Below are 25697 nucleotides of genomic sequence, written 5' to 3' on the forward strand. Positions count from 1 at the left end.
GCTCCTGGAGTCAGCATCATGTGGGAACTGGATTCATCATGTGGGAACTGGATGCACAGATTCAGGAACACACAGATCAGGATCGAAGACAGAACAGGTGAAGTCCTCTCAGGACACTGGCCACGGAGAAAGAGACCTGGATCCTCGTGATCCCTCAACTTTATACCCAGTATGACATGCGTGGGGTGGAACATTTCATTTGGTCAACTTGGGTTAACTGTTCCAGTCCCCTCCTCCCCGTGGGGGGCATTGCTGGTGTGAGCCCTCCCCCCCTTTTTGTTTCTGGAGCACAAGAAGTTTGGGAGAACCAAGCAGTGACCTTGGTTCTGCAACCATTCTCCATCAGTAAACACAAACACTGGGAGTTATCAGTCACAGGAAGCAGACACTCTCTGAAAAACATGCTGGTAATTTCAGAAAGTGCAGTTATTTAAAAGATACTTAACTGAAGAGCAAAATTACTAGAAAGAAAATTGTTTCTGAGCTGGCAAAAATTGGGACACCTGATTTTCCTGGGAAAAGCCTAATATTAAGGCAATGATCCTTCCAGTTATGCTGAAGCACAGATGTTGCACTCATTGCCAAAACAAGTCTTTGGGCAGAAAATACACAAGGTGGCAGATCAGCTGTTGCAGCTGTGAGGCCAAATGTCTACTTTAACGAGGATTTTAATGGCCTTTCCTTTGCTACCATTATCAAGGGGGGCTGTATATGCATCAGAGAACAGCAGCAGGAAGAGTGCTACCCAAAACACCCTCCATGGTGTATGTATGTATGGCATCCTGGCCTGTATCAGAAACAGCGTCACCAGCAGGTCCAAGGAAGGGATTCTGCCCCTGTACTCAGCCCTGGTGAGGCCACACCTTGAGTACTGTGTCCAGTTTTGGGCCCCTCAGTTCAGGAAGGATATCGAGGTCCTGGAACAGGTCCAAAGGAGGGCAACCAGGCTGGTGAAGGGACTCGAGCACAGGCCCTATGAAGAGAGGCTGAGAGAGCTGGGGCTGTTCAGCCTGGAGAAGAGGAGGCTCAGGGGAGACCTCATTGCTCTCTACAACTACCTGAAAGGAGGATGGAGCCAGGTGGGGGTTGGTCTCTTTTCCCAGACGACTTTCAACAAGACAAGAGGACACAGTCTTAAGTTGTGCCAGGGGAGATTTAGGCTAGATATCAGAAAGAATTTTTTTACGGAGAGGGTGATCAGGCAATGGAATGGACTGCCCGGTGAGGTGGTGGATTCTTCATCCCTAGAGACATTTAAAAAGAGCCTGGATGTGGCACTCAGTGCCATGGTCTAGCAACCGCACCGGTGGGTCAAGGGTTGGACTTGATGATCTCTGAGGTCCCTTCCAACCCAGCTAATTCTATGATTCTATGATTCTATGTATTTATGTATGTGTGTATGTATGGATACATGTATTTATGTACATGTGTATGTATGTATGTTTATATATTTGTATGTACAGGAGCAGTAAAGTAGAAGATGCCCTTTACTTCTCATTGATCCAACAGAAAACAGAGGGAAAAACCTGGACTTTGCAGGAGAGAGCTTAAATTACACATGCATTCAGGAATATTTCAAAAGATTCTTCCCTGGAAGAAAAAATAAGTGGAAACAGGCTAGAAGAAATCAGGGAAAAGATGGGCTTTCCAAATCTGGGGTCTATTGTGTATGTGTTTCTGTCTGTTCTGTTTTGCAACATTGCAAGCTTGGGAAAGAGTGAATGGGCCACACCTGGAACTGTTGTTGATCAACATAAGCTGAATATAAGCCAGCAATGTGTCCAGGTGGCCAGGGCAGCCAACAGCATCCTGGCTTGTGTCAGAAGTGTGGCCAGCAGGACTGGGGCAGTGATTCTTTCCCTGTACTCAGCACTGGCAAGGCCACACCTTGAGCCTTGTGTTCAGTTCTCTGTTCAGTTCTGGACCACTCAGAAGGACATCAAGGTTCTGGAATAAATCCGGAGAAGGGCAGCAAAGCTGTTGAAGAGTCCGGAACAAATGTATGAGGAGAGGCTGAAGGAACTGGGGTTGTTCAGCCTGGAGAAAAGGAGCGAAGGGGAGACATTATTGCTCTCCTCTACAACTACCTGAAAGGAGGTTATAAAGAGGTGGGGATTGTTCTCTTCTCCCAGGAGAAGATCGTTCTCTCTCACAAGCGATAGGATAAAGGACGTGGACCCAAGTTGCATCAGGAGATTTCTTGACTGGAAGGGCTGTCAGGCACAGGAATGGTCCGCAGAGGCGCTTAAAGGACGTGAAGATGTGGAGCCTGGGACACGGTTTAGACCGGGTCTCGGCGGATTCAGGTTAATCTTTCACGATCGCTGCCCACCCCAACCCCCATCTCACGACGGGACCCTCCGGCGCCGCCCCGGCCGGGCCTGAAGGGACACGATCGACCCCGCCCCCGGGCCACGCACAGGCGCCTGCGCAGGGCGCGCGTCCCCGTAGCGGTGGCAGCGGCGGCAGGAGGAGGATCGGGAAGGGGATCGGGAGCAGGATCGGGAAGATGGCGGCGGGAGGCGGTGGGGGTGCGGGTCCGGGCGGGCGCTGGCTGCTGTGGCTGTGGCTGAGCGCCGCGCGGGGCCTGACGGAGGGCCTGTACTGCGGGCGGCGCGTCTGCTACGAGGTGCTGGGCGTCAGCCGGCAGGCCAGCAAGGCGGAGATCGCCCGCGCTTACCGGCAGCTGGCCCGCAAGTACCACCCCGACCGTTACCGTGGGGACCTGGGCTCGCCGGACGACGACGGCGGCGACGACCCACAGGCGGCCCACGAGAAGTTCCTCCTCATCGCCACCGCCTATGAGACCCTCAAGGTGAGAGAGCGGGACCGCCACCGCGGCCGGAGCCGCTCCGGTAAGAGACAGTGCAGGGGGCCGGCGGAGGGGGCCGCCCCGGGGGGCCGCGCGGGGGTCGGCGGGCCGGGTAGCGGTAGCGGGGCTGGCGGCGGGCGGGCAGGACGCCCGACCCCTCCCCATCGCCTCTGCCCGCGTCCCTCAGCGGTCTCGGTTTCGGGAGTGGAGGCGCCGCCCGGGCGAGGAGGTGCGGGGCCGGGGCTAGCGCCGTCCAGGACACGCTTCTGGGCACGCTGCTCGCCTCTCTTGGTCATCGGCACCGGAGTCACCCGTGTTTGCGTACGGGTTGCTGGCGTGTTAGCGGCAGACCGCAAAAGTCAGCAGTCCTGAGAAGGCAAATGGTAGCCTTGAAGTACGCTGAAAGGTATTTAAAACCCTGTAAGTTTTGCTCGACGGCTGCGCCTCATCCGCTGCGTGTGTCCCTGAAGCGTGCTTCAGAAGAGATCGACATCGGGAATCGGCACGAGTTTGGCCTCGCACACCTCTCGGGTGCCTTTTCCCCTGGGGAGGATCGGAACCTCTCGGGATCGCAGTGTCCATCTCAGCAGGCTCTGAGGGTTTCCTTTCCCCCGTGTGGTCTCAGCCACCTTGCTTCCTACCAGCAGTCGGGGGGAGGGGGGAAGGGAAAAATCCTGAGAAACGTTCCTCGACGGACAGTCAAGGAATGCGGGAAGGGAATAGAGTTTTTTTGCAAAACATTCTGTATTTAGAATCTGTTCTCTGGAAAATAATTTTGTATTTAAAATTAACTGACTGAGCTTTATCTTAGGCATATGCTCCCAACCAAAAAAGTAAGCAGTGACTTGAGTGGCATGTGGGATCTGTGACGGAGGCTTATCAGGGCAAAATATATGCGGCTTGGCAAAGATGCAACTTGGGGATGAAAGAATGAAGCTTGAAAGTGTTTTAAGGCTGCAGGAAGAAAAAAAAAAGGAACCTTTTTGGGGGATAGGAAAGGAATACATTTCAAAATTACAAAATTAGATTTCTCATCTCTTAATTAGATGGAAATGAGGGTAACCCCAAAGAAAATAAGAACAGTGAGGTTATTTGAAATGGCCTTCCTTTAGGCAGATTATACAGCCCTGTAAGCTAATTCTAAAATATTTGTAAAACAATCTCTTATTAGGTTCTTCAGTTGACTATCTTTTCTTGAGTGACATTTATTCACTAGTCCATCTGGATTTCCCATTCTGGAGCTAAAAATATGTATCTTGTGAATTTCAGTTGCCTGTCTTTATATCAGTATGTATTTTTATATCAGGATTACATATCTTCATGCAGTATATGCTTATGCATTTAAGATCCTGTGTGTCAGATATGTGTGGAGTGTTGATGAATGTGAGAACCAATTAATTGAGAATACAAGAAAGAGGATAAAAGATTTTCCTCCATGCTTCGTACCTGGTGAGGTTGCAAATTTTACAGCAGTGTGATTATTAATGAGATGTAGAACATGGTTATAACAGAAAAAATGAAAACGGGTATCTGAAGCTGCACATGTTTTTTATCTAATTCTGCAGGATGAAGAGACACGTAAAGATTATGACTACATGCTGGATCATCCAGAAGAGTATTACAGGCATTATTATCACTACTACAGCAGGAGATTGGCACCTAAAGTGGATGTCAGATTAGTGATTCTAGTTACAGTGTGTGCCATCTCTGTGTTTCAGGTAAAATTTCATGTTTTTGTGACATTGCTCAGGGAGTTTCTCAATGAGAAGTGTCTGTAGCTTTAGTAATGTGTCAGTGAGGGGGCCCATGCCTGTCTGCTGCATTGAACTTCTGCATGGTGTCCATCTGAAGACACAGAACAGTGTCTGTTGGGTTGTTAAGCGGCATAAGTAATTTTTTAAAAATCAGAGTAATTGGAAACTAAATTCAAGTTACAATTCCGATGATAGTGCTAAACACCAGCAGTTTACTAATGTGTGAATCTTACATTGCAGTGTGGTTTAAACACCACAATGAACTCAGGAGAGAAGTCAGTTCAGTTCAGTGAATTTTGCTCAGAAGGTGGTAGTTCCAAAGTCGAGAAGATTACCTGTGTTTTCGATTAGAAAACTTGTGCCATTGCTGAAAAGTATGTAAATGGAAGAAGGTGCGTAGCTGTACTTAAGCATCTGTTGGATTTCTTGTTCAAAACATGGTTAAAAATACCCTGAAAACAAAGAGGTGACAATAAAGTTCTTTTTGTAGTGCAGATAGCTCACTTTTTAATGGAATTTTAGAAGTTAAAACAAAAATATGCTATTCAGAATTTGGGAGCTTGGAGTACTAAATTCTAATGGCATATGCAGCCAAATACTTATTTTCTCTTCAGATCTACTTCCAGTGGCAGAGTTTCATTTCACATCTTATTTTGTCTGTAAATGGTGACATTCACTTCCTTGCGGTCCAGCTGCGAGATGATTGCAAATTCAGTCTAAACGTCTATATAAACTGATTTACCTCTCTTTTGCTCTCAATTGTTCCTCCATTTTGGCCTTTGTTAAGGTTGTATAATGGGTCTACCCTTTGTCTTGGTAAGTGGTGTAAAATGCTGCTTTTTAAAAAAAGTTGCCCCAGTAAGACCCCAGGCACTATATTTCTGGTTTGTGCCTTTTTTTTTTTTCCCCATTGAAATTTAGAGGGTAGCTAGAGATTAGAGAGAGATGTTGAATCTTGTAAAGTCAGCCCTGTCAGACTGATGAGGCTTTTTTGTGCTTAATCCATGTTTAATTAACTATTTTAAATGAATAGCCATTTTGTAATGAAACATTCATATACTAGCTAGTTTATTGATAAACCAAGAGGGCTTTTGGGAATTGCTGGCACAACCTAGCATTAAGCTTCAGGAGTTAACAATCTTCTTGTGAACAGAACCAGTCTGAACAGTGTCTGCTTGTCCTTCCTCATCAGTGTGTATTGCTGTGAGATACATATCTGTATGTCTATTTTCCAGGTGCTGTACTAAGTTTGGAGGAATAATTACAGCTTCTGTAATACTGCAGAAGAGTTGTTAACTTTAAGTTTTTATTCTTGCTGTCATGTAATTGTGGTTAAAGGTGTATGACAACAACAAAGGTGTATGATTTTCCAGGCAAATCTCCAAATAGGAAGGTGTTTGTATAAAAACAAGTTTTTCATGCTTGATCTTCTTCAATTACAGTTCTTCAGCTGGTGGAATAGTTACAATGAAGCTATCAACTACCTAGCTACAGTGCCAAAATACCGTATACAAGCTACTGAGATTGCCAGGCAGCAAGGTTTACTCAATAAGACTAAAGAAAAAGGCAAGAACAGGCGGTCTAAAGAAGAAATCCGTGAAGAAGAGGAAGAAATCATCAAAGACATTATAAAAAATAAAATAGATATAAAAGGTGGTTACCAGAAGCCCAAGATATACGACATCCTTCTGTTTCAGATTCTTCTTGCTCCTTTCTACTTGTGCAAATACATAGGTTGGTACTGTTGGTGGATTTATTGTTTCACTATTAAAGGGCAAGAGTATGGTGTGGAAGAGAAGCTGTATATCATACGAAGGTTTATGAAAATGTCCAAGTCTCAGTTTGACAGCCTAGAAGAACATCAAAAAGAGACCTTCCTGGAACGGCAGCTGTGGATACGAGAAAACTATGAGGTGGGTGGCTTCTGCTGGAGAATCTGGTGTTAGTTATCCAGTGCTCCCAGGGTAAGGACAGCTGTTTTGTGAAGGTGCTTTGGGACTGGGCCATGTGAAGCATTGCTTCTTAATTTAGCTGTTGCTTTTGAAAATGAAAAGACAGACATTTGGTGTGCTTTTATGCTTATGGAGAGCAGCAGCTCCTCACTGTGCCTGTCTCTATAGGCAGAGGGTCAGGGGACATCAGTCTGTGATTGAAAGGGAATGTATGTGAACAACATGTAGTTGAATTTGATTAAAGGTTTCCTTATAACGATGTGATAAGACAAAATTATAACATTAGATGGAAGACTGTTCTCAAAACATTAATAATTTGTAATAAGGATTACATGCATAATCTGAAATTCTTCTTTCATCAATCTTCTAAGCCATTAATTCCTAAGTAGTTTTTTTAAACTGTCCCTTGATAGTTCTTTGGCCTTCAGTGAGTCAAGGCTGTTCTTGTGCTATGTACCTGTTCAAGTAGAGATAGCATGTGAAACACTGTTAGGTGCAACTGCTACTCTTGGATAGCCTGTTACAAAATAGCCAATATATTTTTTTTTAGCTTTCTGTGACAGCAGTGAATGAACATTAGCTACAGCATGGAACTGCAGTCCAGAATGACTTGGGATGCCTGGCAGATTGACAGAATTGTTCCACAGAGGCTCATCTGTGGGCCATCTGGGTGTAAGGTTTTTGGAAGAGAAACAGAATACAAAGTTGGCCTGGTTAAGGGGAAGAGGAGCTGTGCTAGGAAAAGAAATAAGATGGTGACAGAATTGGATTTGCTAGTGGCAGGGCACCAAAAATAGGGAAATGCTTCTTTTGAAGTAGGCAGGGGTGGATTAATCTAGAAACTTGTATGAGGAAAAAAGTAGAACTGATATTACTGTAAAAAAAAAAAATAGCCAATAGGTACATACACATGCTGAGTCACCATGAGCTAGCTAGAAAAGAGTCTGGAAGTCCAAAGACTTGTCAAAAATTAATGCTCTATAGATAGAGTAAGATAGGATGGATATCATGTTGTAGAAAAAAAAAACATGTTTGGGATCCATGTCGTTACTAACAAATAATATGCTGTGGTTTGAGAGGACCAGGATAGAAGAATCTTGCCTGGGACAGCACCAGCAGCTGCCAGTCAGGTGACCCAAACTGAACAATCACAGTATCCCTTCTCATGGTGCTGAGGATAAAATGGATCCCAAGAGAGCCCTTTGGTGGCTTCCCTGGCTGCTGTGCTAGCTGGCTTGGGGGCTGTTTGTTGCTGCTCCTCCCACTGCTCCTTGTTTCCTCACTGGAGAAGAGCATTATGATACAGGTCACCTTCTGCCTTCCCCAGCAGGACTGGCTTGGTTGCTTTTGTGTTGCCAACTATCACTGGAACTCTGGACTTGGGCACCCCCTTCTGCTGCCAAATCCAGTGTGGGACTTTTCCACTTGGGAAGCAATTACCAAGCTCCACATTTACATAATTTATATACATTTTTAATTCAGCTTCATATTTATATAATTTATATGCATTTGTAATTCACTATCACTACTTCATTAAACCTAACCTAGTTTTTTCTTCCAACCTTAAAGTTTCTCTCCTCTCCTTCATCTTCCCCTGGAAGGGTAAGTGGGGGAATAACAGAGAGCATCTGTCACCTAGTTACTGTCTAAAACCATGACATGATGCTTTGGTCACTGAATATGACAGCTGTGATTTTTGCCAGGAGTGAAGGCTGTTTAGCCCAGACTCCTCTCCTCTGGTGGCCAGCAGGTATTTTTTTTGTGAAGAATAGATGAAAGTTGCACATATGTAGCAACAGTCCAGTATAATTTGCAGCTCTGGGACTTCCTGAAAGGGAAATTGTATCTTTGTAGTTAGTTGCTTTAATTAATTTTCCTTTGATAAGCTTATTTTTCACTCCTTGAATGCATTAGAACTTCCAGTGTCTGCAGTACCATCTGGCCAGGAATTCAGCAACGGGTGTAGAAGAGGTTGTTTTTCTTTTAAGCTACCTGTGCGTGTGCTGGTTCTTTTATTATTGGAAATGGGGAATAATCATGCTTTTATCTCCCTTCAGGTGCTACCTGTGCTCCTGTCTACCGTTCCTGTATCCTTACATGAAACTTAGTAATGTCTTTTCTAGGCTGAAAAAATATGCTTAGGTGTTTCTCCCTAAAAACAGCACTGTTCTTTGATTATTCAAGATGCCTATCTGCATATTGTTCAGTTTTCTAGTGTCCTTTTATAATCACAAAGACCAAAAAGTCAACACATAGGTGTACCTTGGAGCTCCACAATATTTTTCCCCTCTTACTTTCCTAATAATTCTTAAAACTTCTGTGATCACTGGACATTGAGCTAGTACATTTATAAAGCCAACTATAATATTTCAAACGTCCCTCTTGTGCATAGTAGAACCTCACACTCAGTTCCCTTCTAAAAAGAAATCAGATGACACTTAGAGGACATTAACCTGTATGATATTGAGGTTTACACTGTCTATATCTACATAAACCACTTCACAGAATAAAAGTGCAGGTGCTGCTGCTTTTGTTAGATAATTGAATTTGCTGATAATTGTGTATTTCATATAATCACAGAATGGCTAGGGTTGCAAGGGACCCTAAAGTTCATCTAGTTCCAACTCCCCTGACATGAGTAGGGGTACCTACTGCTAGATCAGGTTGCTCAAAGCCCAACTCAACCTGGTCTTGAACACTTCCAAGGAGGGGGCAGCCACACTTCCCTGGGTAACCTGGGCCAGTGTCTCACCACCCCTGTAATAAAGAATTTGCTCCTTGTATCTGATCTAAATCTCCCCTCTTCCTGTTTTTAAACCATTGCCCCTTGTGCTCTTGTTACATGTATGTCTAAAAAGCCTCACCCCAGCTTTCTTGTAGGTCCCCTTCAGGTGTTGGAAAGCTGCTATAAGGTCATCTCAGAACTTCCTCCTCTCCAGGCTGAACAACCCCAACTTCCTCAGCCTGTCTTCATAGGGAGGTGCTCCAGACCTCTGAGCATTTTAGTGGCTCTCCTCTGGACACGTTCCAGGACATCTCTGTCCTTCTTATGTTGGGGACTCCAGAACTGGACACAGTACTCCAGTTGGGGTCTCACAAGAGCAGAACAGCGGGGGAGAATCATCTCCCTTGACTGTCTGTGCTTCTTTTGATGCAGCCCAGGACACAGTTGGCTTTCTGGGCTGCAAGCACATACTGACAGCTCATGTTGAGCTTCTGGTCCAACACCACCCTCAAGTCCTTCTCAGGGCTGTCCCCAATCCTTTCTCCTCCCAACCTGCATTCACGTATGGGATTGCCTCGACCCAGGTGCAGAACCTTGCACTTGGCCTTGTTGAACTTCATGCAGTTTGCACAAGCCCACTTCTCCATCCTGTCAAGGTCCCCATGGATGGCATCCCTTCCCTCCAGCATGTTGACTTCACCACACAGTTTGGTGTTGTCAGCAAACTTGCTGAGGGTGCACTCAGTTCCCCTGTCCGTGTTGCTAAGAAAGATGTTAAACAGCACTGGGCTGAGTACCAGCCCTTGAGGAGCACCACTCATCACGCATCTCCCTTTGGACACTGATCACAACTCTTTGCGTGTGACCATCCAGACAATTCCTTATCCAGTGAGTGGTCCATCCATCTAATCCATATCATTTTAGACTAGAGACCAGAATGACCTGACTGGCCTGTAGGTCACTGGGTCTTCTTTTTTTTCATTTTTTTAAATGAGGGTTATGTTTCTCCTTTTCTGGTCAGGAGGAACTTCACCAGACTGCCATGACTTTTCAAATATAGTGGATGGCTTTGAAACTTCATCCACCAGTTCTTTCAGGAGCCATAGGTAAATCTTATCAGTCCCATGGACTTGTTCACTTTCAGGTCCTTTAGATGGTCTCAAACCTGCTCTTCATCTGTAGTGGGAGGATCTGCCTTTTCCCAGCTTCTGTAACCTGGAGGGTGTAACCAGAGTCCTTGCTGTTGAAGACAGAGGGGCAAAGTAATAAGTAGTAATTGAGTACCTCAGCCTCCCTCATCCTCGGTCTCTCCTGTTTCCTTCTGGAGTGGGCCTACATTTTCCCTTGTATTCCTTGTATCATTGGTGTACCTGTAGAAACTTTTCTTGTTGCTCTTTATTACTTGCTAGATCCAATTCTCCCTGTGCTTTTGCTTTCCTAACCTGATCTCTTGTTTCTCCTGACTACTTTTCTGTACTTCGCCCAGGGTATCTGTTCTTGCTTCCATCTTCTGTAAACTTTTTTCTTTAAACTTAAGTGTGTCCAGGAGTTCCTTGCTCATCCATGCTGGCCTCCTGGCACTCTTGACTGCCTTGTTTTCACTGAGACACATTGGTCTTGGGTATGCAGGAGGTGGTTCTTGAACATGGACCAGTTTCCTGGGCTCCTTTCCCATCCAGGGCTTTGTCCCGTTGTACCATACCAGGCAGATCTTTGAAGAGACCAAAGTCTCTCCTTTTAAAATCAAGTGCCATCAGCTTACTCACCCTTTCCTTGCTGTCCTGTGTCATGGTCACTGCAGCATTGTCTCCCATTCAGTTTTGCATCACTCACCAGCCTGTCTCCCTTGGTAAGTGCAAAGTCTAAGCAAAGCTCCTTTTCTGGTTGGTTCCTGTACCATTTGGAGGAGGAGGTTGTCATCAGTGCACTCAAGGAATTTCCTGGAGTGCTGGTGCTTTGCTGTCTTGTCCCTCCAGCAGATGTCAGGGTGATTCAAGTCCCCCATGAGGACCATGGCTTGCAAGTGCAAAGCAGTTCTTACGTGTCTAAAGAGGGCCTCATCCACCTGGATGTCCTGGTTGGGTGGCCTGTAGCAGATATGTGGCCATATCTCTTACCCCTGACTTCCCTTTAATCCTGATCCCTAGGGTCTCTGTCAGCTTCTCACCCATCCCCAGGCAGAGCTCCATGGACTCCAGATGGTTATTGATGTAGAGAGCAGCATCCTCACCCCCTCTTTTGCCCTTCCTGTCCTTCCTAAACAGTTCATACCCAACCATCCCCACACTCCAGTCATGGGAGGACTTCACCACATCTTGGTGATACCAATTTAATATCATAGCCCTGCAGGCCTGCAGACACGTGCAGCTCCTTTCACTTGTTCCCTGTGCTTTGTGCATTGGCATAGAAGCATTTGAGATGTGCCTCCTTCAAAGCAGCCTTACTGGCAGGGCTTGTATCTACCCCTACACACGCTTTCCTGTTGGCCTGTGATTCCCTTTCAGGTTCAGGGCATGTTAGTGGCTCTGCCCTCAGCATGAACTGAGCGTCCCTCTCCCCTTGCATCCCTACTTTAAAGCCCTCCTAACTTAAATTGGCCAGTTTGTGGCTGAAGGCTCTTTTCCTTTTCTCTGACAGATGGAACCCTTTGGCTGCCAGCAGACCAGGTTTATTAAAATGAGGCTTATGGTGTAGGTAGCCAAAACACTGACTATGGCACCACTCCTCAACCATTTCTTGACTTTTCCAGTTCTGTTGGCCCTTTCCTGCACTTTTCCTTTGACTGGGAGGATTGATGAGAACACTAGCTGTGCTCCCAAGTCCTTCCCTGCTGCTCCCAGCACTCTGTAATCTTTCCTGGTAGTTTTCAGGTTACCCTTATCTGTGTCATTGGTGCCCACATGAAAGAGGAGTGGATAATAGTCAGCTGGATCTATGAGTTCAGGCAGTCTTTCAGTGATGTCCTTAATTTGAGCCCCTGAATTTCAGTAAAATGACACCATTTCTTGACAGAATTTAATTACTTACCATTTGATACTGCCAGTACTTAATGCAAAGATACTAACTTAGTTGAGAAACTCAATTAGGAATTAAATATTCCATAGCCATATTCTATTTAGGCAACGACTTTGAGATTGGAAAATAACTAAACCAAGGTGCTGAAAAATTGCATTGATCAGTGTGGGTTCTGAGAAGGGACTCAAAACAAAACCTAACTTTCTGAGCATTAGCAGCTCTTTACTGTGGATTTTTTTTTTTTTTGTTGAATGCCTGAGCATCTAGTTCTTTTCCTCAAAAAGTTTTGGAGCTTGCAGCACTGTCTTACAAGGAGGTAATTTTGCTCTCAGCAAAAATGAAGAGCATTGCAGCTGCTGCCAGTAGGCTCCCTGGCTGAAGGTACTCCTACACTTTGTGTTAGTCAAGGTCTGCTTATCTATTGCAGCTCAGTCTTCTGTAAAAAATGCTTATACCCACACTGAAGTTCACTTGAGCTGTTCCTTCAGCCTTGCTAAAAACTTTTCTCTGTCTTTCAGGTCTATAAACGAGAACAAGAGGAGGAGTTAAAGAAGAAGATGGCCATGGATCCCCGATGGAAGAGGTACCGGCGGTGGATGAAGAATGAAGGACCTGGAAGACTGACATTCATGGATGATTGAAAGTTGAACAAAATGTGTAATCATGTTAGAAAGTGATTTGCAGAACTTACCACTACATCATTCAAGAGTTTTGTCTGCTGTGACTCAGCAGTAATCTAAAACTCAGGAATTACAAAATCAGGCCGAAAAATATTACAGGTTTACCATTTTTATAATTCAGACCTATTAAACAGGTTCAGCTTGATGTATATATGTCATTTACTTGGGGATCTGTGTGGAATTCAGTATTCCAGGCAATGTATTTTCTCAACGTTTCATATTCATGATCAGTGGAACCATAACTCAGTAGTCTTTCTGAAAATGTTTCTAGATCAGTCCTTGAAAATCTTATTTTTCCTTTTTAAACTGAAGGGTTCCTGCAAGCAATCACTGGAAATCGTATATTCTGAAGCAAAAGCCATTTTCTGTTTTCCTCTCTCTTCCGGCTTCTTTTCAGTCTTAATTTCTAAGATGCCAAATTGTTTTTTGATGTAAACAATATGGGGATTATAGCAGAGTTTTTGTTATTCCTGTTCCAGTTGGAAATGAATTTTATTCTTTGTGGGAATAAATGATGCATGATTGATCATCACTGTGATGCAAACAAGCCTTAATTCTTTGTTCTACAGAGTGAATAATGAAATAATAAGCTCAGATCTTTTGTCTTTTGAGTCTGGCTTTTCGTCTTGTATGTTGGATTGTACCTGCTTCTTCAGAACAAGTATACCAGTGAATATTAGTCTACTTAAAGTGACGTTTTTTCCACCAAATTATTGGTAAAAGGGAAAACGACTCCTTAGCTAAAAAGGGCAATTTTGTTAATGCCTTATGTTGTCTTGGGCTAGTGCAGGGGTATTCTGGAAGCGAGGTGGCCCAGGGGTGGCTCCTGTGAGAAGCTTCTGGAAGCTCCCTTGGCTCCAGTTCTGACTCCTCCTCTGCCCAAGGCCAAGCAGACAGGGGAAGCTGGATGTGCATCTATGAGTAACAAGTTGTAGAAAGGGAAATGAAACTGCAAACAATAAATGGGCCTGCAGAGGAGAGGAGGTGAGAGCAATGCCAGAGTAGAGACATCAAGGTCCATGGAGACAAAAGGAGGAGGAGAAGGTGCCTGAGCAGAGATTTCTTTACAGCCCATGGTGAGGTGGCAGCAGTGCCCTGCAGCCCATGGAGTGGCATCGTGTGGCATACATGGATTTTTGGCCCCTGAACACTGACACTGTGGAGTGTCACAGGTGAGCAGACATGAAACTGCAGCCTGTGCAGGATCACAGAGAGGGTCAGATGTGGCTCTGCAGTCATGGAGGACCCCGTGTCAGGGGAGGTGACTGCTCCTGAAGCAGCCATGACTCTGTGGGCAGCCCGGGCTGGAGCAGTTCCTGAGGGACTGCGCCCCATGGGAGGGACTCATGTTAGAGGGGTTCCTGAAGGACTCTCTTCTGTGAGAGGGACCCCGCGTTGGAGCAGGGGAAGGCTGTGAGGAGTCCTCCCCCTGAGGAGGAAGGAGCAGCAGAAACACCATGTGGGGAACTGACCCTGAACCCCCCCTTGCCCATCTCCTGTGCCCTGAGGGCGAGGCAGCAGTGAAGTGACCTAGGCCTGGGGAGAGGAGAGGGGTGGGGGGCAGGTATTTTATGATCTCATCATGTTTCCTCTTTCTCCTGGTAGATTACATTAGGTTTTCTTCTTCACAAGTTGAACGTGTCTGGTTTTGCCTATTAGTGTAACCGAGGAATGCAAATACCCCTCTCCTTGTCTGGATTGAGATGGATTTTCTCCTCCCTGTCCCACAATGGAGGTAGGGGGTAAGTGATAGGTGGCCCGGTTGATACTGGCTGGGCCTAAACCATGACATGTGTTAATAAAAGTGTATATAATATATGTACTGAACTTGTTTTAAATTCTAAATCTCAAGTATTCTTTATCTCTTCTCATCAGAGTACTTAGAATGAATAATGCCAGCAGCACACTATGGCTTCTGCTCTAACTCAGCACAGGTCAGTTTCCATGATTTGCTGGTAGAGGGATTCTGTTACCACATTTTTAATGAGAACTTTTACTGGGGAAGGAGCAGGTGGGGAGCACAGCCACATCAGACTGCTCCTGTCATTTATCACAGCTATGAAAGCAAGTTCCTCAGAAGTGTTCCTGCTGGCTTCTGTGGAGACTGGGCCTTGAGGAGAAGCTCTTCATCTTGCTACTCATGCCAAAGCCCATGTTAACTGAAAGCTTTAAAATTCCTTTTGATTAAGTCTCGAAGAAGGACATTTCTGATTTTGCAAATGTGACCTGTCCTCATTTATTGGGGAAAACTTTTTGCTCTCTACGTCTCTTGCAGTTTCTCTTGGAGTATCATCTCTGCTTTCTGTTTAAAATCATACATAATCAAAACCATGTTAGGAGTATTTTGCTGAATTGATAACTATTGTATTGTATTGTATTGTATTGTATTGTATTGTATTGTATTGTTGAATCATACAATCATATAATCATCATGGTTGGAAAGGACCTTCAAGATCATCCAGTCCAACCATCAATCCAAGAGGAAAAACTAGATTTGTCCTTCATCTCTGCTGCATGCAGTGCAGCTATAAATTCAAGTCACTTTGTATTTAATGTTCACTTCAAATCTGAAACTTGTTAAAGAAGGTAAACAGAGTAAACTGTGCTTGCTTTCCTGAAGTACTCTTAGGGACACTGTAGTGGTGTGGCAGGGTCACTGCAAAGATGTTGGTGAAGTAAGAGACCTTCTAGCTTGGGTGTATTGCTGCTTTGGCCCCAAAACAGCCTCCTTCAAGAATGGAAGGAGAAAGATGAAATTGCTGTAGTAGAAATAAAGGGAATAAAGGTAAGCATAAGTGAAATGGTGTTGATTATTAGGTAAGACAATTAATTACGTACGTTATTATTAGGTAAGATAGTTACCTTTTCCAGATGTGGAAAAGAGGCACACAGGAGCATCTTAATCTGTGGCCACAGTTTCACAGGGTAACAGCCCTGCTGGTCTTGCCTCATTTTGCTGTCTTTTCCCTCCCAAGCCATGCATTTGGATTACACAAGCAAATGAAACCTCAAATCTATTTTCCCTTTTTGCCTTGGTTAATTCTAATCAAGATTAATTCCCTGACCCAATGCCACTGCAGGAAACAAGGTCCAGTGGTGGGGCAGTCCCTGGGAAGGACAGAACTGTCTTTCTGTGGCAGTGGTGTCTTGTCTCTGTAACACTGACCTGAAAAGAAGTGAGTGAAGAAAGTCATCAGGTGTATGACCTGCTGGTAATGTTCTGCAGGCTTGAAGTTCCCTCTTTCCTCAACATGTGAGCCCTTTGAAAATAACCAGACCCAGGCACAAATTAATGGGTTTCAGCAAAAAAGTGTCTGGCAGTGGCACTTCAATCATATCTCCACTGTGAAGTATAGAAAACAATTGTATGTTTACAAAGCTGTGGATGTTGCAGTGACACTTCATTAGCTGAGGCTGCTGAGCTGTTTTAGACTAACAACTCATTGTAATTCTCAGTGATGTGTATCTGCTGGACATGACTTTTCAGGCCCTATTTATCTTAAAATTAACTTGACAAAGCAATTACATATATAATAAAAAAGGCAGGAATAAGGCTGCTATACCAGGTAAAGAAAGTGTAAATAAAGATGCATCACAGAAAGTTAAGGGTTGGAATGGACCTCAAATGATCATAGAGCCCAACACCTGACAGGACAGGGTCTCCTACAGGAGGTCACACAGGAACACATCCAGGTGGGTTTTGAATGTCTCCAGAGAAAGAGACTCCACAACCTCCCTGGGCAGCCTGTGCCAGTGCTCTGTCACCCTCACAGTAAAAAAAATTTCCCTCATATTTATATGGAACCTTTTATACTCAAGTTTATATCCGTTGCCTCTTGTCCTATCATTTGGCATAACTGAGAAGAGCCTGGCACCATCCCCCTGGCTCTCTTCCTTCACATATTTATAAACATTTATGAGCTCACCCCTCATACTCCTCCAAGCTGAAAAGCCCCAGCTCCCTCAACCTTTCCTCATAAGCGAGATGTTCCACTCCCTTAATCATCTTGGAAGCTCTGCTCTGGACTCTTTCAAGCAGTTCCCTGTCCTTGAACTGAGGCCCCCAGAACTGGACACAATATTCTAGATGTGGCCTCACCAGGGCAGAGTAAAGGGGGAGGAGAAACTCTCTCAACCTACTAACCACCCCCCTTCTAATGCACCCCAGGATGCCATTGGCCTTCTTCACCCCAAGGACACATTGTTGGCTCATGGTCATCCTTCCATCCACCACCCAGGTCCCTTTTCCCTTCACTGCTCTCCAAGAACTCAGTCCCCAGCCTGTACTGGTTCCTGGGGTTGTTCCTACCCAGATAAAAGACCCTACACTTGCCCTTGTTGAAATTAATTAAATTTTTCCCTGCCCAATTCTCCAGCCCATCCAGGTCCCTCTGAATGGCAGCACAGCTTTCTGGGGTGTCAGCCACTCCTCCCAGCTTTGTGTCATCAGCAAACTTGCTGAGAAGACACTCTGTGCCATCATCAAGGTCATTGATAAAGATGTTGAACAGGACTGAACCCAGCACCGATCCCTGGGGGACTCCACCAGTCACAGGTCTCCAGCTGGACCCCATGCCACTGGTCACTCTTTGGGCTCTATTTTGTAGCCAGTTCATAATCCATCTCACTGTCCATTCTTCTATCCCACATTTCCTGAGCTTGCTCACGAGGATGTTATGGGAGACTGTGTGAGAAGCCTTGCTAAGGTCAAGGTAGACCACATCCACTGGTGTCCCTGCATCTACCCATTCAGTCACAGATTATTCAAGCATGATTTCCCCTTGGTAAACCCATCCTGACTACTCCTGATAACTTCTTCTCTTCCATGTGCTTAAAGATGACCTCCAGAATGAGCTGCTCCATCATTTTTCCAGGGATGGCCATGAGGCTGACTTCAGAAGGAAATGTTTGCATGAGGACGTATTGCTGGTACTAGGTAGCGATGAGATCTTTCTGTGGAAAAGTGTGGCAAGATCTTGGAGAAAGATCCCACCGCCCCTCAGTTTTTTTCAAAGTACTGTTAACTGTTTTGTAGCATGCATGTACTTTCAAATACATAGTATATGTGGGGTGAAACATCCATTTCACTTAATATTAAAATGGTATTCAGATCCAGGAGCTCTCATGCTCCGCCTGAGTCTTTTCCAAGACCATACTGAGGCTTTGGTTGAAGCTCAAGCATGTTCATGGCTGGTTGTCCCTATGTTCAGAGAAAACATTTGATGCTATGCTTTTCACCCCATTAAACTTTTATCAGGCCATCAAACTCTGATGGCTGGCAAACCCCCACCAAGAAGTGAATTATTTATGGTCACCACTGACACAGTGATGAACACTGTGGTGGGGGGGTGGATATGCAGCAGCTGCTGAGTGGTTTGAGCCCCACAGCTCACTGAGGGCAGAAAAGGCTTTTCATCAACTCTTTACAGGCTATTTGCCCTTTTCCTTTTCTTGTTCTTTTTTCCTTCTCCTCTCTCCTCTCCTCTCCTCTCCTCTCCTCTCCTCTCCTCTCCTCTCCTCTCCTCTCCTCTCCTCTCCTCTCCTCTCCTCTCCTCTCCTCTCCTCTCCTCTCCTCTCCTCTCCTCTCCTCTCCTCTCCTCTCCTCTCCTCTCCTCTCCTCTCCTCTCCTCTCCTCTCCTCTCCTCTCTTCTCCTCTCCTCTCCTCTCCTCTCCTCTCCTCTCCTCTCCTCTCCTCTCCTCTCCTCTCCTCTCCTCTCCTCTCCTTTCTCCCATGTCTCCCCCCTTTTCTCCCTCTCAACACCTTCCCCCCTCGCTTCTCCGCTCTCCCTTTTTCTCCTTTATTCCTGTTCCGTTTTAACTCAAAACCTCCGCACCCGCCCATCCTTCCACCCCGAGGCGGCCCGGCCGGCGGGGCTGGTCTGGACCAGCGGGGCGGTGCCGAGGGGCGGCGGGTGGAACCAACCGGGACCCAGCCCCGGCCCCTCCTCGGGGAGGCTCCTGGGGAAGCCTAGCCCAGTCCAGAGGAGCCCACTCCAAACAAGCCGAGCCGAGCCGAGCCGAACCGAGCTGACCGCCTGTCTCCGCGGTGCAGGCGTCCTGGGGATGTCGTCGGGCGGCAGCCTGAGCACCATGCAGCGGCTGGTGGAGCAGCTGAAGCTGGAGGCGGCCGTGGAGAGGATCAAGGTGAGGAGAGGCAGAAGAGCTGCTCCCCCGGTCATTTCTTCCCCCTTCGTCCGCGCTTCGTCTTCCCCCGAGATCGGGTCGGGGGGGGGGCAGAGCCGGATGGTACCGTGCCTGGGGTGGGTGCCCTCCCACCCAGCTGTGCTGGGCAATGCAGAATCCACTCGTGAATTCTGCACCAGCAAGCAGTTCCTGGCGGCAGAGCCAGCCCACCCCCCGAAATCACCCCCGCTGCGGGGCAGAGCAGCGTCCGGTGTCTGTCGGTGTCTGCTGACACGTTCGGTCAGAGCAGGCGATTTTCTACGCATGCATGAACCTTCTCCCTCCAGCAGATTTCCAGACAAAGGCGGGCTGGTGAGGCCGTCCTGACAGCGCCCAGGGCTTGGTTTTGTTTATTTTGCCCAAATCGCCCAGTAGAGCTGTCCCAGGGAGCTCTCGTTTCCCCGCACAAGGGTTTGGGGGGGGGGGGGGGGATTTCCACAGCTGCTCTGCAAAAGCGACAAAATCCACCCACCGACAAAACCCAGCGTAGGCTGTAAAATGATGAAGGTCATATTAATTTGTGTCCTGCACTTTCCTCTTCTCTCATCGCCTCCCTGCATTCGCCATCTTTCTCTGGCCAGTCACACCACGGCAGCTTCCTCAGTCTGACAGTGCCAGTGTAATGAGCTGCAGGAACTTAACTAATTGATTTAAAGAATAATTCAGAATACCATTCCTCTCCTAGGCAGGTGGAAATTTCAAGTGCTTACTGCAAGGTAAAACCACTATGGCTTTTAGACATTGTTGCAATCAGTTCGTGAATTTTACCCACAAATGCTGAACTGGCAGATGTTTGATTCGTTAAAAGTGACTGTATCTCTGCAGTGATGTGTGGGAGCGTGTGAGAAACAGCACAGTACAGAGTAGAAGTGTGTGCTCTCATGGGAAGAGGGATATTGGGTAAGACAGAAATGATTGACCCAGTATTTCTGTTGCCTTATTCCACAAGCAAAAGCCTGGATCTCTGTTCCTGAGGTTTTTCCTATGTTCCTGAGGTTTTTCTTTGTTTGTGTTTACTTTTGAGGCATACAGTCCCTCTCCCCTCTCCTCATGTAGGTATTACATGAAAATACAGTTTTATAATTTATTGGGGGTAACTTTGTGGCAGCAACAAATTCTGTAGATGAAATTCTTCAGGCTACACCTTTACTATGGGCTTGCTTGTACTCCAGGGAGAACTGGCCTTGATGAGATCTCAGTTTCCTCTTCCTTGAAGCATTGTGTATGGCAGTGTCTTTCCAGGTCTGCTGTTCTAGGAACCTGTTAGTATCCTTTTATCATCACAAGTCAAAAGTGTGTCCTACAAAAAGTGTCACCTGGGGGTTGTTGATGAGTAGTGTAAAAACCACAAGGCTTTTTCAGCTGTTGAAAAACCACTTGGATCAGTTTTAGCAGGCACAAGAGTGAGGAGAAAATGTTTTGGCTGCCTTGAATAGGCAATATGCTTTCAGAAGAAAGCTGGATATGAAAGGGTATTTAAAAAAAAAAAAAAAAAGTTCTGAGAATGATTTTGTTTACCCTGCCAGCTGAAAAAGCAGACAGGAACAATAATTTCAGAAAGAGGAAACCAAGTAGGAAAGAAGTACCCACACACATCTGCATGCAGGAGGCTGCCACAGGGAGCGTGTTTGTCCTGTGATGAAATACAGCAGAAACCCCAGTGCTTTCTGTGTGAAATGAAGGAGTGAAGAATGGGTGAGGCTAAGAGTAAGACAAATCTGTCCTGGAACAACATTCTGCTGCCATATGGATAGTTCTCACACAGCTCTGAAAAATGAGGTTTGTACCTTTCCAGGAGCATCAGGGTATACAGAGCTCCAGGGCTTGGCAGCAACGTACTAGGAGATGCAGTGAGGAACTGCTCACAGGGCTCTGGGTGATTCTCTGCTCATTTTCCCAGGAAAAAGGTCCAGGCATCCTTGGCCTGATAGCTCTGTGATGCTTAGTTGGGTACCAGCAAGGGATTGACACTGTGTCTGAGACAAGAGAGTTCATGCTGCAGGGCTGGGCAGGGCTGGAGGCCCGTGCAGCATGCAGAGAGAGATCTTCCCCAAGGAAGGGAGGTGTCACAGAGCCCACTGACTAGCATCCTTGCTGATGCTTCTCCCTCTTCCACTCAAGAGGACCTGGGGGGCCATGGGGACATGCTTAACAACTCCCTATAATGCTGACAGCTGATGGGTAAATTTGGGCAATTACCAGGAGGAATGTCCTGGAGGAGAGCTGGGAGGTGGTGAACAAAGGCAGCAGTGAAGCAGCAAACAAAAGGCCACGTGCTAGGCTGGGTTTCCCAGGAGCTTCCAGGTGCTGTTAGATGGGATTGCCAAGAACCAAAATCCCATCAGGGTGCCTGGGTGTCCCCTTCAATCAGGAGGCTGTGAAGCATGGATGATCCTTCAGGCTATGGTCTGGTCCCTCCTCTAGCAACACTGCAAAACTGTGTTGGAGGAAAATTCACTATTCCAGGAGTCCTGTTACAAAGGCAGAGATGAGGTCAGAGGGGAACTTGAATTCTGACTAATATGCTCAGACTTTCCTTTTGCAAGAAAAATTTAGCAGACAGTGTGGTTCCCTGCATCTGTTACCAATGTGTGTCTGAGAAATTGGGAATTCCCCTATGTTTTCATTCATAAATGAAGACACATGACTGACTTGCTGTTCATAGGGAGAGATGGGGAGTTCAGTGCTGGAGGCATTTTGCTTTTAGGCTCCTGGGCCTGTTCTATGACTCTGGACTGTCCTCTTTGGGGGTGAGAATGCCACTTGACTGATGGGGGAAGGTGGCAGTTTGGACTTTAAAAGCTTTTCATCTCCATCTTTTTGCTTTCATTCCTTGTTATGCTCTGCGTTGCTTAACAGTTTGGAAACGAAAATCCTTTTCATAAATTATCTGAGGAGATAAGAGTTCAAATACACACTTGGAACAATGCTGTAGATTGGAAAATACTGTGGTCACAGCCCTGGGCATTTTAATGAAGACAAATTCTGTCACATTTGCACAGTCTTCTGGTTAATCACTGGAGTAGTATTTCATGCATGTTGCACTGGAGCTCTATAAATGTGCATCTCTGCTGATTTAGTTGCTGTTTTAGAATCCAAGAGCTGACCTGGCTGTGCTCCAACTCTGCTTGGTAATGGTTCTTGAAGAGGAAATGCCTAATAGATGTTTGTGAATGAATTATTTTCCTGTCTGGATTTGTTTTCCTTTTTCCTTTACACAGGTCTCTCAGGCAGCTGCAGAACTCCAGCAGTACTGCATGCAAAATGCCTGCAAAGATGCCTTGCTTGTTGGGGTTCCTGCAGGGAGCAATCCCTTTCGAGAGCCCCGGTCCTGTGTTCTTCTCTGAAATCAGGTAATAAAGTCACAGACAACACAACAGCTCTGATATGAAACTCAAGCCCGAGGAGGGAGAAGGGCACATGGTAATGGTTGAATGTTGAGTTCTCCTGAGCAAAGTGCTCATCACTTCTCTGCTGGCTCCACAAATTGTCTTTGGTTTCCTTTAGGTGTGGCAATTGAAGCATGACTTCTTCCTACAGCTCTTTCTAGAGGTGTTTTGTTACTGAGGATTGTTGTTTGTTTGTTGTTGTTTTTTTTTAGTTGGCTGCTCAGTTTTTGTGTTTGAAAACCTCTAGGGTCATCAGTGGCATCCAAAAATAACAAAAAATGTCCATGTCACACAGCTGTGTTTGACACAGCCAGACATAAAAACCACTGACATAACCAGCTTGAAGAATAAGACCAAACTGTGTCTATTGCATGTGTTCCCATAACTCCCTTGCAGCTTAAGCAAGAACCTTCTTAAAACACATTTTATCTTCAGCATCACATTGCATCTGATTTGGCTGCGCTTCTTTTTAGGCTTTTTCTGTTGTTACTCTTGATACAGCACCAAAAGCAGTGGGGGAAGAAATGAGCTGAGGCAATCTGTACTCACATCCTCTGTAACCTTTTTTAACAGAGGTCTAGAACATGAGATACTTCCTAAATTTTGTCTGCTTTGCTTGTAGCTGCATGATGTGGACTGCATGACACCTGCAGGATGGGTGGGTCTAGCATTTGCAAATTTATGTTGGAAAAATTTATTTTTATATTCTGTATAACAAACATAGAAGTATTCTATTCAGAAAGGCTTACTCTTCTTTCAAAGAAAAAAAAAAAAAAAAAACCCTACAAAACAGTTCCCACTAAAGAGCTGAAAAAACTACAGAGAGGAAGAACTACTGAATCATTTGAGACTGTATCTTTCTTTGAGACAGGTATTAAAGTGAAAAGGAATGTTTCCTTCTAGAGCAGAATTTAAATTAGAACATAAACCACCAGTAAAATCTTCCCCTTCGTGTTCCAGGGCTCCTGAGCTTACAGCTGTGCTTGTGTTTCATCAACAGCATGGTTTTGATTGTTGCTACATAGATTTGACAAAACAGGGTTGAACCTGAAGTGTGAGAACAACTCAGCATGTGATGCTCTTTTGGAAAAATCTGGGAAGGGGGAAAGGACAAACAGAAGGTGCTACCTTCAATTCTTCCTGCAAATAAGACAAAATTGACAGTGATTGCTGCATGTGTTCTTTTGTTACTGAGGCAATCTTCCAACTTTTTCTCTTTTGTGTTTCTGTGTATGTCTCTATTTCAAGGATTCATGCTTCATTGCACCATCCAGACAGGATAAAAATATTTTCTCAAACAAGCTTGGTGGTTAATTTGTGCTACTTCTAGAAATGCATAGCTCAGCTCAAGATGTCACCTAGTCACCTTCTGATAGTACATCAGTCATCTGGTTTATTATTTAGTTATCTTAGGATCATAAAAAAATGAAAATAAAGTCAAAAAGCCAATGAATTTTTTTTATTATATTCAAGGATGCCAACATTCAAAAGAGAAAAGTAGTTATTCAGTTTTTTTTCTCAGTGCAAAGAAGCTTTTGTGTTACAACTTTCAAGAGAAATGTGTTAGCTTAGGAAGATGGCATTTAATGAACCTTTTTTTCCTCTTACAGACAAGATCATCAGAGAGTTGCCTTCAAGCAAGAGGTGAATAGCAACTGCCTTTCCTTCACAAGAAAGTCTCTTTCTGTGTCCCAGCCTTTGTGTGGCTAAACCAATGCTTATTTACCTGTTTGTTCTTCTGTATCTGTACTTCACTACCTTTTGCTAATGTTTGTGAATTTTTTAATGTAACTCTTAGTCTTTTCATAATCACCACTGTTGCTAACTGTAGAAATATTACTTGAAATTTACATTTTAGGAAGAAAAACACACAAATTTTTACCAATTACTTCTATTTTGGTAAACTATAATAGTAAATACTATTTGGGTTTTTTCTGAAATAAAACATCCAAAAAAGTGAATGGTTAAAGTACAAAACTAGATGTTGTTATTACTGAAATGGTGTTCTCAGTGGGAATTCTGCTTCCACTAGCAAGATCTGGAACCAACAAGTTTTTTTTTGAAGTGTATGTAGGTCTGTGAATGACACCTTTTAGAAGGTGCTGGACACAATGTGTAGCACAGAGTTGATTCCTAAGGCATGTTTCTTTCAACACTTCTAATCTGTAATATTTCTCCTAATTTGTATTTGTAAAGGTACTGCTGTGGTGGGATTTCCTTGATGTTTTTAAAATGTGACCAAACAGATACTAAAAATCCATGAACATCCAAATACAGGTGCATGCATAGCTGTCAAAATTTGCAGTACACAAAACTTCGTAATAGTTTTAGTGCTTGGTCATTTGCTTTCAGTTTTATAGAGCACTTTTACAAGGACAACTAACTTTTTAAATAGGTTTTTGATTTTTTCTACTTTCTATTGTTTGTATTAATCTTTTAGAAGTTTGGAAATAAAATTCCTTTCACCAATGGCTTTGAACTCATTGTTTAATTGTAACAAAGAGCAGGTACTTTGTAACAAATTGTAACAAAGCAGATGCTTTGATCTTGCAGTGGGAGGTGAAGCCTCAAGCTATTTGGCTTTTTAGAAGAGAAGCTTGATATTGAATTTTTAGAAAATGTTTCTTACTAGCACAAAAGTCCTATTTGTGCTCTTTATCATGTTAGTAGTAAGTAGCAACATTACCAGGCTCCCTTGTACACTTTGAAACTACAAGGAAGAAGTTTGCAATCTGAGTATTTAATTTTTTATGGGGCAATGATTGTCCTCTGGGCTCAGTCTTTGTCAGGAGGTTTTCATGATCGCCGTCCTGCAGGAAGACACTGAAACGAGAGTCATAATACTGCCAGTACTCATTGTGCCTCTAAATACAGAGAACACCCTTCCTTGAGAGCTTTTCTTCACTCTGGCTTCCTTCCATTGTAAGCTATTTGAGTATGGCAGCTTTTGTGGTATACATGCACACACTGTGGAAGCCCAGAGGAAGAAGCATGGTTATTCTTGCACAGAGGCAGTCAGAGACTGAAGTCAAAATGCTCAAGTCAGGGTGGAGGGGAGAGGTTTGAGAGTGTGCTCTGGATGCCTTCAAGCAGCCAGCATCTGGCTCCCAGGTAAGCCCTTCATATACTTCTTTTACCTCCTGCAATAAAACCTCACCTGTCCCCAGGCCCCTCTGCTTTCCTGCTC

The 25697-nt window shown here is 45.0% G+C and overlaps 2 protein-coding genes across 2 annotated transcripts; both read left to right on the forward strand.

The window, feature by feature from the left end:
* The first annotated feature begins 2434 nt into the window (after positions 1-2434).
* Positions 2435-13549, forward strand: DNAJC25 (DnaJ heat shock protein family (Hsp40) member C25). Its single transcript, XM_071730204.1, has 4 exons — positions 2435-2815; positions 4378-4530; positions 6009-6479; positions 12777-13549. Exons 1-4 carry the CDS (start codon positions 2510-2512, stop codon positions 12897-12899), a joined length of 1053 nt encoding a protein of 350 aa, XP_071586305.1. The 5' UTR covers positions 2435-2509; the 3' UTR covers positions 12900-13549.
* Positions 13550-18885: 5336 nt separating this feature from the next.
* Positions 18886-24471, forward strand: GNG10 (G protein subunit gamma 10). The gene is made up of 3 exons (XM_071730205.1): positions 18886-19082; positions 22343-22474; positions 24121-24471. Exons 1-2 carry the CDS (start codon positions 19002-19004, stop codon positions 22466-22468), a joined length of 207 nt encoding a protein of 68 aa, XP_071586306.1. The 5' UTR covers positions 18886-19001; the 3' UTR covers positions 22469-22474; positions 24121-24471.
* The last annotated feature ends 1226 nt before the right edge of the window (positions 24472-25697 follow it).

The sequence above is a fragment of the Heliangelus exortis genome, chromosome Z (genome assembly GCF_036169615.1).
Source record: "Heliangelus exortis chromosome Z, bHelExo1.hap1, whole genome shotgun sequence".
Lineage (NCBI taxonomy): Eukaryota > Metazoa > Chordata > Aves > Apodiformes > Trochilidae > Heliangelus > Heliangelus exortis.